Genomic DNA, 13,460 nt, shown 5'->3' on the forward strand with positions numbered 1-13,460 from the left:
GAGTTTTTCTATGATTCGTTGACTGTGTTTGACCGAAGATTTGTTGTTGTTCTGGCTCGCTGACTGAGGGTTGACCATAGGTCAACTTCGATGAGTTGACTGAGACTTTGACCGAGTTTTCTGTGGATATTGCAGGCTGAATTTCGACCCTTTGACCAACTACCTCAGGCCAAAATTTGGCACCTCAGTTGCAAACTTTGACTTGGACAGTGTGTTGACTATTTCTCTCTCCTTTGATTGGTTTGACTTGCCATTTATTGAGATCAGAGATCGGAATTTTGACAGAATATCCTGATGTACATTTTGATGAATTGAACTTTGTCTCATAATGAAAGATTTACGGGTTTTCCTCTTTGTGGGTTTTGCCTTGGTCATTGACCAAATTTTGGTGTCTCGTCTTATTGTTTACTATGATCTCTATTGCTCTATTAAAGAAGTTAATGGTTGAAATTTTTCATGTATAACTGCTTAAGGATTGGAATGTTCTATATTGTATCATTGCAAGTAGTTACTAGTTTGAAAAATTGTACTAGCCTTGATTGCACTAGAAAATCAATAGGACTTAGATCGCAGTGTGACTTGTGGGACTAGTACCACACATGCAGTAAAGGGGGTTCGATGTGTGAGATTCCAGCTAGAGTTTCGGGGGTTTTTGGAGGTGGAAAAGATGTTGTTTGTTCTAGGCCCTAGGGCTAATGGTAAACTTGCTCTCAGTATCAGCTTCGGATGATGATGGATATAGAGTTTTTTTTCAAGATGGACAAGTGCTTCTATGCTTTGAGGGAGCGACCTTGGATGCAGCAGTATTGCTTAGCATCAAACACACTAATTCTTACAAGTTGTTAGGATAGCCTGTGGATGGATCCAAGGGGATCTCGATTGAATGTCAGTGACAAAGAGTGGTGGGCGAGAGACTTCGTCAAGATCTATCAGCAAACTCAATTGGTATGAGATGACATTGACGAATGCTCAGGAGTGTGAGGAGACTCCTTGAGCATAGGTTTATGGAACAGGTCTATTACCCAACATTTTGTGGGTGATATCCATAGGAGAAAATAAATTCTCCAAGATGGTCCTTAGTCGGCAGCCCCTTGCAGCCACTAGCTAGCTCAATGTGCCATTTCTATGCCATCTGAGCCAGCCATGTGGTCCCTCGACCATCTACCATGATCGTATGTTTGAAGGTGGGCCTCCCAAACCTAAAGGCTAAATGTATGCCTTAACATTTGGTAATTGAGTATTGTAGTTCGCTTATCATGGACACTTCTAGGCGTGAATTAACGGGCGGATTCGACAAAAATAAGAGGTTAGGTTTGTGCCCTTGTCCCCTAGACCCCTTTTGGATATTAACCTTGCATTCTAGTCCCATGGGATCTCTTTTACTGACCATCTGGCTTTAGGGATGGTATTTCATGGGAAACCCCAATTTTGGTTGCGTGGTCCCACTCCCTTATTCGCTTATATTACCCCCTTTCCACTCATTATTACCCCAGTTATCATCTCTCCCACCTGGGTGCACATTCCTCCATTGGGTCCACATAGGATTAGCTCTCCCTTTCCCCTTGCCCACACCTTGGGTCATGGCCTGGAATGATGCCCGGAGGTTGATGCACCTAAAAAGAAAGATAAAAGCATATTTGGCCACATTCAACAGGAAAATGTACCACAAAATGAAAAAGATGGTCGGGACTAACACATTTAGCACATGGGAAAAAGCCAATACATGAGCTCTACCCCATCATCATGGCCATCACCCTAGTTCCTACAGCTTCTATGAACCTCCTTCATAATAAAGGAACCCATGATTGTCCCAACCCCTGGTAAGCAATGAACAACCCTACCTTAAAACGGGGTATTCACTGCTATATCTTATGAATCATGCTCTTACCCTTGAGTCTCGAGCAGTTAATCAAAGAAAATCATAAAAAGGTAAAAGGAATATAAAGAAGGGTGGAAAAATCAAGGTCGGGGCACCTCATGTACCACGATTGCTCCTTCCTATACATTATAAACTCAAGTGTGGGTTTCCCTTTTATTAGCTACCCTTGTACCCCAGCATGTGGCCCAGGGTTGCCCCTTCTCATCCCCTACTTCATTCACCTATCTATCACATGCTACCACCTTTTGAAGGATGTACCTTGAATATATTATCCCCTTTAGAAGTAGAAACCACTTAATAGGATTCTTGGTTAACCCCATTTGGAGTTTAGGAGACATTGGCATATCCCAAAGCCCATTATGGAAGGGAAGGCCATTATGAAGTCCCCACCTATGGTCCATGATTGCTAACCTCATTTACTTGATTTCTCTGACTTGTTGTACTAGAAGGCTAGGGGACGCATTGGATCTTATGCAGGATTGCAGATGGTCTCCATCTTGGGTTTAGTCTCCCTATACGGGGTCCTAATCCTCTAGAGGGCTACAATGGCACATGTAAGGTGTGCATTGAGAGCCATGGGCCTCCAGAGCAATAGACAGCACTCCATGGATCCCCGAGGATGGTCAGAGATGCTCGAGACACTCCTATTGGACGAGGATGATGCACCTGGTTCACCTTTGCCCAGCTAGCCCCAGAGATGTACCATGCACTCGGCAGATGACCCAGGACTTGCAGGATGATGTGGCATCCCCTACACAATCATTAGAGCCCTTGCAGACGATCTACAGGCATCCACGACTCATTTGGAGACCCATGAGGTTATTATTGTGCCCCCACACCCATTGGGAGCACCACCGGTTTATTGTTTGGAGAACAAAGGGCCAACCCCTTGTCCATCACTTTTTAGGGACCTACTCTTCATTATGGTACTCATGGAACTCATTAGGCCTTTTAGATGGCCCTACGACATGCATATATTATATTTGACCTCTTGAGAGGCTTATTCTTTCATTTATGAGCTAGTTTCGTGGGCTTGTCACCAAAAGTTAGATTATTAGAACATTGTTTTATTTTTGGGGCTTATGTAGGCCAAGGAGGCTAATTTGAACTCCTCATTAGTGTATAAATACAAGTGAGATGAGTTCATTTGCTCATCATCACTTTGGATTGGATCTCTTCTCTCTCTTGAGAATTTCGCACTTTTTCTTAGTGGATGAATTAGAGCTTTATGGATGAATTTTGATGTGTTGATTTGGTCTATCTTATCTTGGAACTTCTCTCTTGCCAAATTGTGGATGGTTGGATATACTCTATTACACGTAAGCACGTTCTTTTAATGATATTCTTGTTTTACTTTGTCATATACATTGGACTAGGATTTTCGCTATTCTTAGGGCTAATTGTTGCATGCATTTACTGCTTTAAAATGTGGAATTTTGTGTCTATTATAGCATCTCTCAATGTATGGGCCATGTATTGTGAATGAAATCTCCAAGGGGTAATTCTATTAACAAATTGATCTTGATAAACCATCACCTTTTGCACATCGAAGTATAAAAGTTGCAAGATTGTTTCTCTTTGACTTAGAAGGCTAGCAAAGTAGTCTTAAGGCCTCCTTGACCAAGAACCAAAGTTCCTCACTCATATTCATCATAGACTCCATTCTCCCAAGACTAAAGGCACTGATCTACCAAAAGGTGGTCACCTTAAACCAACTTCTTTCACCTTTTCCTAGGTCTAGCCAAGTTGGGTCGCCTAGGGCATCATTTTCCCAATGAACTATCCCTCCAAAAAGTTTGATCTCCTAGCCCCTCCTGCGTTGGTGTTTCCTTAAGACCTCCAAATTTGAGGCCATTCTGACAGTGGAGTTGTGAGAAAAGCCAAGCCCTAGCTCTAAGATCAAACTTTGCCCTAACATCCCCAAAGGCTAGTACCTTATTGGATCAATTCAACACCTTTAAGTGAATATTCTTTTTTTGATCCTTTCCCCTAACTTATCTAAGCTAAGGACACCATTGGTTGCTAAAATCCTTCCTCCTGACCTAGACCGGTCCACTTGGTCCCGTGTAGTCTCGTTCCTTTGAAAGACAATTCTTTAAGAACCATCCGGGATACCAATTTCAACAAGGATTTTAGGGATTTAGAAACTCCTTCATAAGTCATATCCCATAAACCTAACCCTCAAATCCTCCCTTCCTTTTCCTAGAAGACATTGTACCTTGCTTAGAAAGCAAGCAAGCTCCATCTTTCAAACTCTTTTGGGAAGGGGATTATTTGGGTCACTCCACATCCATTCATTGATTTATCCTTCATCAGCAACTCCATAATATACTGTGTCTCCTCCTATCGGTGAAAGTCCATAAATAGTAGGGAGCCTTAGCTGAGGTGATAGTGGGCTAAATATCCATTTGTTTCCCTTGGTCTAGCATTGCCCCATTTGGGCTAAGTCTCCCTGCTAGTTTGAGATGTTGTTTGCTCTAGGCCCTAAGGCTAATGGTAAACTTGCTCTCAGTATTAGCTTCAGATGATGATGGATATAGAGTTTTTTCCCAAGATGGACAGGATCTTCTATGCTTAGAGGGAGCGACCTTGGCTGCAGCAGTAATGCTTGGCATCAAACACAGGAATTCTTACGGTTGTTGGGATAGCCTGTGGATGGATCCAAGGGGATCTCGGATTCAGTGTTAGTGACAGAAAGTGGTGGGCGAGAGACTTCGTCAAGATCTGTCAGCAAACTCAATTGGTATGAGATGACATTGATGGATGCTTAGGAGTGTGAGGAGACTCCTTGGAGCAAAGGCTTATGGAACAAGTCTTTAGCACAAATTCTAGGGCTGGTAGCAGGGATGATTTTTGATTCTGAGGGAACAGCTACAACAATAGTGGAGACAAGACAGATCCAAGTGAAGATTTTAAAATTACCTTCCTCGCTAAGGAGTGTTAGATTTTTGGGGTAGCTCAGACAAGCACTTTCGCATTGGCGGTGCATAGTATGTGGAAGTGTCTAGTGACACTCTCTAGATGGTGACTTTATAAAGTGCTTTTCATATTAATGACTTTATAAAGTGATTTTTATAATTAATGATTATAAAGTGAAAGTGACTTTATATTATAAAATGGGTCACTTAACTGATTTAAGTGATCTCAATGAGAGATTAAGTCACGTTTGTTGATCTCATGGAACAAGAGTGAATATGGACCATTGAAGATCTTAGGGTTAGTTAAAACCATTTTTATGAGAAATAAAAGAGATTTTGGAGAGTGAAAAGGCACATTTTTGGAGAAAGAGATTTTGGAGAGCTGAAGGAGAAGAAAGGCAGCAAGAGGGAGGACACATTTCCCAAGGAAAGAAAAGGGCATGCATTCCAAGGAGAGGACAGCATTAATGGAAAACTGTACAGTGAGTTTTCCACAGGCCATGCAATAGTTTTGAAGGTCATACAGTCCCGTACAGCAGTTCTGGCCACATTTTCCAAGGCACTGTAACAGCAAGGTATAGGGTCATACATAGTGTTGGGCACGAAAATCAATGAAGGGCACAAAAAATGAGGAAAGTATAATGCATTTATTGTTGGTTGTTGTTGTTGTCGTTAACTCAGAATTTTTGCTGTGAGCTCATTAATAAAAATTCTCTCTTGATTCGTTTTCCCATTGGGGTTTTTCCAGGGGCTTTGCCCAGAAATCTCATGTGTCAAATATATATGATAAATGTGTGCCTATTGTTCATTTCCGTTGTGCATTTTCAGATTTGCTAGGTCAATGTATTTCTGCTCATAAATTTCAGATTTGAATGCTAGCTATTATACTTGCATTAATCTATGTTAAGTAATTTATTGAGGGTGGAAATCAAGATTTGGGTTAAGTAGAAATTTAAACAGGCAAATGATTGACTGCTCTTGATTATACCCTTGTTCACATGCTTTACCTGGGAGATTATGCTTTGCCACTAGTTCAGTGTGGCCTCCCCTAGAGTCCTTTTCTTCCACTGTTAAGAGGGGCACTAATAGGAGGCACTGATTAACATAGTGTTCCCAAGGTAATCCACACTTGCCACCTTCCATGTTTCCCTTATATCCACTTCCATTTTTTGGGCTAATTGTCATTGGTCATTGGAACTAGCACCTCATATCATCATCTCTGAGTCAGGGCCTGGAAATATGCCCTAAGAGATTAATGAAACTGAAAGAAGGATAAAAGCATATGAAGCCACAAATGAAAGAAAATGAAAAATGCAAAAGATGGTTGGGACATTGAATAAGCACTTGGACAAATGCCTAGCATGAGCTCTACCCCACCCATTAACCATCACCCAATTCCTAAGCATTTCATGCTCTATCTAAATAAAGAACTTGAACATCCCAACCCTGACGAGCGATAAATTGCTACATCTCTATGGGGTATTGGAAAAGCATAAAGCAATTTGGGTCACCTATTCTATGCAAGAAAAAAAAAACAATCATTAAAGTAAAGAGTGCAGTAGAGGGGTGGAAAAAGCAAACCGAGGAAAGGGGTAACTCATGCCTACACGATTTCTCCCTCTTATCATCATTATACTCAAGGTGTTGGAACTCCTTCAGCTGGCACCATGGCCATGGCCATATTCCTTGACGGATTTCCCATTCCATGACCACAATTATCACATTCTATGGATTAATGGGTCTACCTGTGAAATGTCCTTCCCCTCAAGGGTTGGAAGCACCTAATAGGGCTAGTTGCACAATCATCCCTAACACAAGTGTGGTAACTTGTTTATAAATCATGAGCTGAAAAGAAATTTGAAGGAAAGGTTTGCTTGAAGTATTTTGTGCCCCTAAGATGAATACAGTCCACTCTGATGATTTAATGGTTGTCCCTAATGATGTTGATCTCACTTGACCTTGAGAGTATGTTTTAGGTGGTTCATCACATATGCAGTAGACACCCCTTGAGGGATGGCTTGACACCTTTCCCGCACAGTGAAGAGGATTTCCAGCTCAGCTTTGAGAGCACATATGACACTACAGCCCCATCATTTCTAAGAGAAGCTATTTAATCTTCGACCCTCTTCATCCAAGTCTTTCTATCATTGACCTCACCTTCTTTGCTTCCATTGCCCAATTGAATAGAGGCACTAGCCTACTTGTGTGATCACCTTTTAAAATTTCTTTCATTTATTTCTTGGTAACTAGGGTTAGGGTTTGGTCACTTGCATGTGCATACTTGCATATGTACACACACATCACCTTGTGACCTGCTAAGAATATGCACATAACTGCTGATAAGCACCTGTACAACCATAAGCTTGGGTCAGGTCAAATTGGAGCTGAGTCAACAAGTTGAGAGAGACTGTGCCTTGCAGGTTCATGAAGAGAGGGGCCACTGTGTTGGTGAAGGGTATGCAAATCAGACCAGAGTACTATATGCAGTTAAACATACATATCATCTTCCCAACATGATCTAACAATAGCAGATGAATTCAACATTAAGAATGAGGCTGACTTAAGTTGATTAAAAAGGAGATCAAAAAATGACAAAATATGTGCTTTGCTTGCAGTCAAGAACAATGAATAATCAATCACTTTATTTTACGAAAAAAACAAATTCTAAACACTAGTAATACAGAAGCATTGTGGTTTAAAATTTTAAATCAATGAATCAGTGAAGAGATCTCCAAGAACAAAATCAATGACAGATAATGCTTTTACTTTGGCAGGTACAAACTCTTACCATGGTTGATAAAAAAACACAGCAATCAAAAATTCTAAAATGTTATTCATTTTGTAAATATGGTAATAACATGAATTGCATATTTGATAATGAAAAGGACTAAGGCAATTATAGCGATTATTTTTAGAACTAAAAAAGTGTAGATCTCTTCTTATGAAAATAGTTTGATAAGCACCCAGTGCATAAGGAAGCATATATTCAATCATCTCAAAGGTCTCATGGAATACAATACTAGGCATACCGTAATCTGCAACAGTGACAGGAGAACTGTCCGTCTTGGCTTGAGTATCTGTTTGTAAAAGGCTCTTCTGCACCGACTGAATATCCATAATATGCCAATAGAAGCAAAGTATTCAGTATATAATAGGCTTGTCGAACAATGGCCACTGAAGATACTCTAAAAGCACAAAACAAAAATATAAAACATCTATTGTCTCTTTGCTTATTGTATCCATAATCTCCACACGTTTATTAAGTTAGAAAAAACTAATCAAACATATCCATGATTCTAGGAACAGAACCCCATCCCTAGACGAATAATAGTGAAGCAAACAAGCAAAATCAAAAGAATGCTTATGTTTAATGAAATCTTCAATGCGTTTAGAAAAGTATGTACTGGACTTATGGAACAAACAGGTATGAAGTATATACACAACATATAAGATCTTAGTTCCAAGAGCGGTTAGCATGTTAGTAGGAGTTGGGACTTTAGTCCCAACAACATTCACCATTCGAAGTATTAATTATGCCAATCTTATATTAACTATGAGTTACTTATGTAATCATCTAAAATAAGAATAAGCGATGAGAGAGGAGAAAGATATGCCTTGCAGAGAGTCGAGGGTCTTTGGGCAAACCATATCAAGACTGCCCAGCCAATGTCGTAATCACCCATGCTATAAACAAGGCTAAGCATATCATTCTCTCTATATATAAATTATGCCTTGATTTGTGTTGATGTGCACACTGCATATTGTCTACACAACACTCTGCCATTGCAAGTTCAAGTGTAGGAAATTAATGGAAGTGAGTGCCTTATCATTGTGGGCTGGTTACAGTAAAACGATAGAGGGTGAATGCACAGATGAAGACAAATATTAATAATCAGAAAAACAATACATTTAATGATCACTCATCAAAATGCTCAAATTTCAATAGACAGAATCTAAGGAGGGTTGTTAGAATTGATCCAAGAGAAATAATGTTTGGAGATCATTCTTAATTTAGTTATAATGAATGAATGCAAGCAATGAGTTTGAGTTGCAGGAAGATAGACTCCATCAAAGAAAAAAGCAACAGGTTGCATGCTGACGAAGAATGCAACTGTAAAGCTAAGTTGCACGAAACGCCGAAAAGTTTCGAAGTTTCCGAAACGGGTACGTTTAGAAACGTCAGCTCCCAAAATGGAAACGTGGGCCGAAACTCAGCGGAAACGTCATATATGTATATCTAAAAATATATATATAAAGAAATAAGTGAATAACACATTATCTTGCCAAAAAAAGGGAATAAGACCCATATATGACAATTTAAAAGGAAAAAGAAGTCTATATTAACTCTAATATATGATTACATGATGGTCGAGTTTCCGCCAAGTTTCGGAGTTTCGGGTACGGGTACGACCCGAAACGCCGGGTTCTTTGAAGTTTCGTGCAACATAGCTGTAAAGTAAACAAACCAAATACCATTTAATGCTAGAGAACATTTATCTGAGCACCTATGGAGCGCTCTAGACTTCACAATTTGGTTTAAGAAGCTCCCTACATTCTACTGAGAGAACTTTAAAACTGACTTTGTTGTTGCAGTATTCAGCATGGCGATCATCACTATAGCAATACCCTTTCACTTTGAAGCTTCCCAAGTATTTGACATTTGTTCACTTCAAACTCTGTCATAGAGGGAAATGTCCTAACCACAGGAGAGCCAAGAGGTAACTCTCAGGCAAGCCACCCATTGTCACCTCGGTGGCCTTGCCTCTCACTTAAGCTAAGGAAGAAATATTCCTAACCTAAGGAGGGTGTTCCAAAGGGTCAAGAATCAAACTAAGTCAGAGTCGTCGAGTATAGAAGGGGAGCTCTATGACTTAGTTTGACTTAGACAACTTGACAGCATCCACTCTCAAGGTAAAGGACAAGCTTGTGTAGGTGTGAATAGTAGATCAAATTGCTAATTGTGAACAAGCTCTAAAAATGTTTATCTTGGCCAATGAGTTCAGTCAATTTCATAGCTTAGACCAATGAGCCCATTCAACTTACCAGATTATGCTTGGAAAGATGCAAGGATAGATCTTGCTCTATAAACCACAAGAGAAAATGTTAGTCATATCTCAATTATTCAAATGAAAAGTGACCATACCATTGCACCGTTTGTTCACCACAAATTAAGAGCATCATTGTTATCATTGAGACACTATTTCACTATGAAAGAAGCCATGTGCACCTATGGAGCGCTCTAGACTTAACATCATTTCATCATTAGAAGAAACAGTAGAAGAAAAGCATGCACAACAAAGACACTAGGATTTAGATCAAAGACCAGGGCAAAACCCCACAATGGGGAAAATTTTGTTACCTACCATTTTGTGGGTGATATCCCTATGAGAAAAAAAAATCCAAGATGGTGCTCAGCCGGCAGCCAACAGCTAGCTCATTGTGCCATTTCTCACCACCACCTAAGCCATCCATGTGGTCCCTCGCCCATCTGCCATGATCGTATGTTTGAAGGTGGGCCTCCCAAACCTAACGGTATGCCTTGTCATTTGATAATTGAGTATTGTAGTTTGCCTGTAAGAACCTAAAAACAGATATACAGAAAACAGTAAGGAGTTTAAAGCAGGTACCTACCTGAACTGCTGCAGTTGAAGATGCCTACGGCTACGCTGCTCCAATTACAGAGAGACTGATTCCACCCATCCAGACTGAGCAGAGCCTGGCTGCTCAATCCAGTAAGCTTCTCAACAGAAGCTGACTGTCCCCCGTGCCCAAAACCTCAGAACGGTCAAGCTCTTCCAATAGTTGATTCCCTTACCTTCCGAATTCTTCCTCCTGGTTTTTCTCCCCCTGCTCAACCCCTTACCTGCGGTTTATATCCTTGGGTTTGGCGGTGGCCGCCCTCCCACCTGCAACCACCGCTCACCCTGCTACTGCCACGCCTCCGCCTACGTAGCCTGGTCTCGATTCAGGTTGTGAAATGAAAATCCGCCTGTTTTTGAGACCATAAGATATTTATAAATCTTTTTAAGATGACCATTGGTATATTCACGTATCATTAACTTTATAATGTTTATATATACTTTATCATATTACATTGTTTGTCATTTAACTTTATATTTATTTTAATATAAAGTTTGATTTATATTTATTTTAATATGAAGTTTATTTATATTTGTTTTTAATATAAAGTTTAGAACTTTATATTAATTAATTATTTATATTAATACTTAACCTTTATTCTATTTTATTAATATGATTTTTATCAATATTCTGGAGCATATAATATATATATATATAGTCCTCTTGATCTAACCATACATTACGTGATATTGATGAATGAGTAGAACTTCTTTTCCCAGAAGGGATGGTATTTAGCACTTATAATCAATTTAGTATAAAATACTAGTGCGGTGTATGTGACACATGCATATGTAGCTATCATATGCATGTACTGTATACCTGCTATTATGATTGCGTTCTTTGTATTTATAGATGGGTTGTTACATTGCCTATCATGGACACTTCTGGGCATGGATTATGTAATATTCCTAATTAGCCATGGCTAATTGGAATATTCGATTTTGCTCAATTTTGCCTTCTATAGTTATTTTAAATAAAAAGTTGAGGAAAAGGGGATATAACTCACTTTTTGAATAAAGTCACTCCCTAGTAGCACAACGTTGTAACTTAAAAGGGGAGCCAAGGGGGCCAAAGGACCACATAGAGAAGGGGGCACAGGCCCCACATAGACACTTGGAGGGACTGCGCAGATGGAGAAGGAGCACGTCGCAAGAGAGAGGCTACGTTGGAGGAGGTGGGCCTTAGGGTTTGGAGAGAGGCCAACGCTATAAAGGAGAGAGAAGCCTCCTCATTTGAGGGGGATTATGTTGCATTTGAGCTAGTCACTTCGACTTAGAGCACGCTGGTCGTTTAGCCTGTCTGCAGCACTGTGTAGTGCATCGAGTGTCTCCATTCGGAAATCTCACCCTTAGCCCCGGGGGACTTCGAGTGCCTGCTTGGGCAAGGTAGTTTCATCAGTGTTTTGTAGGAGGAGCGATCTCTGGAGTTCAGGAGGAACTAATCATTTTGATGACTGCGCAGTCTTGAGAGGGGAGGACGCAGTCTCTTTTGGTAGGAGCTCCGGATTGGGTTTATGTGGAGGATTTGAGCTTGGGGATTGAGCAAGGGATCAGCCCTTGCACACTGGAGGATTTTGGCAGAGTCTCGGGTAGAGTTTTGGAGGATTCTCTTCAGGGGCAGCGCAGAGCCTTGAGGGATAGTATAGATCCTCAAGGGGGTGATTTTTGGGGGTCAGCTATTTTAGAAAAGCTTTCTGGGCTTTTCTGGGTTTATTGAGCAGAGGTTGATTCCAGAGTTTCAGCGTTTTCTGAGGAGGGGAACAGCCCCAAATCCTCACTTGATTCCAGCAGTAGCAGCAGCACAGCAGTTCTCTGGCAGCTTGGACACAGTTCAGAGAGAGGCCATTTCCTTACCATTCTGAGTGTATTTCTTCACTTGCCTTGTGCAAGTCGAGGTGCTATCTTTCTGATCACCTCTTGTACTCTTTCCATTACTCAGTATAATAAAATGGCTTAGCATTTCTCTCTGCATTTCTCAAGTATCTGCTTATATTCCATGTATACATTATTGCATGATGCACTACTATTATTTTTATCTCTTGAGCTTCCTGGCTACTATACCACTTGTGTGTTTTCTCCTATACTCTTAGATAGAGTCTGGAAAGGGCCAGGTAGCCTCCAGATCTCGTCCTCTTTTCAGAGGCAACATATCTGGTAAACGCCCTCCCAGTCCATCTCTGGTTGGAGTTTGCTTGTGTTTGAGGGATACCCCTGATAAGGGATATTACAGTGGTATCAGAGCATAGATCTAGCTCAGCCTGTGGAGCTAGCAATCTATGACACCGAGGGAGAAGCCCTACATCTGTTACAGAGGTAGGAAATACAGAGATATTGAGCGTAGGTTGGAAAACACCTACGGAGAGGGAGACTGTGCTCGGGTGGAGGACACAGAATAGGAGGAGCCCTGTGGTGAACATAGAACAGGAGGATCCTGTCGTGGACGCAGAGCAGGAGGATCCAATGGCAGATGAGGACGGGAAGAGATTTGCAGACATGCTCCTCAGTGCAGGATCTGTCGAGGCAGATCGAGGTGATGGGGCAAAGATTCATGGCGGTGGAGGCTAGACAGCGTGAGAACCCACGGGTTTTCCAGGTTGGTGAGGGATCGGGTACATCCCACCATTTGCCAGAGCAAGGTGCCACTCAGCGTGATACTACTCAGCAGATGGCCTCACATGCCCCTACACGCTCTACCATGCCCACTTTCCTAGGAGCAGACACGGGGGCCGGAGCCCAGCAAGAGGCAGAGCCCGGTCATATGGGCGATTATTTTGCAGAGTACCAGGCCTATGGGCAGGAGTTCAGGGATGCTCTCTCATTTAGAGACTTTGTTCAGCTCCAACGGGATAGTAGACCCCACGACCATCACAGAGGATACCGGCATTATCATGATGGAGACACCCATCGCACAGCTAGTAGATTCCACTTGCCTACGTTTGATGGCTCATCAAACAGTTCGGCAAAGTCTTGGGTGGAGAAGCTGGACATCTATTTCCAGCTTAACCACATGTTGGAGACAGAGGC

The 13,460-nt window shown here is 41.3% G+C and overlaps 1 protein-coding gene across 1 annotated transcript in view; it reads right to left on the reverse strand.

The window, feature by feature from the left end:
- The window catches only part of SAL1 (SAL1 phosphatase-like protein), a 240,042-nt gene that overhangs the window by 141,421 nt on the left and 85,161 nt on the right, over positions 1-13,460 (reverse strand). Inside the window, exon 2 of the mRNA XM_089415861.1 lies at positions 7,827-7,902. Coding sequence (XP_089271987.1) covers positions 7,827-7,902 — 76 coding nt within the window. The remainder of the gene's footprint in view (positions 1-7,826; positions 7,903-13,460) is intronic.

This window comes from Pinus tabuliformis, chromosome 3_2, assembly GCF_031772625.1.
Source record: "Pinus tabuliformis cultivar Carrire ecotype Pingquan chromosome 3_2, CPIR1, whole genome shotgun sequence".
Taxonomy (NCBI): domain Eukaryota; kingdom Viridiplantae; phylum Streptophyta; class Pinopsida; order Pinales; family Pinaceae; genus Pinus; species Pinus tabuliformis.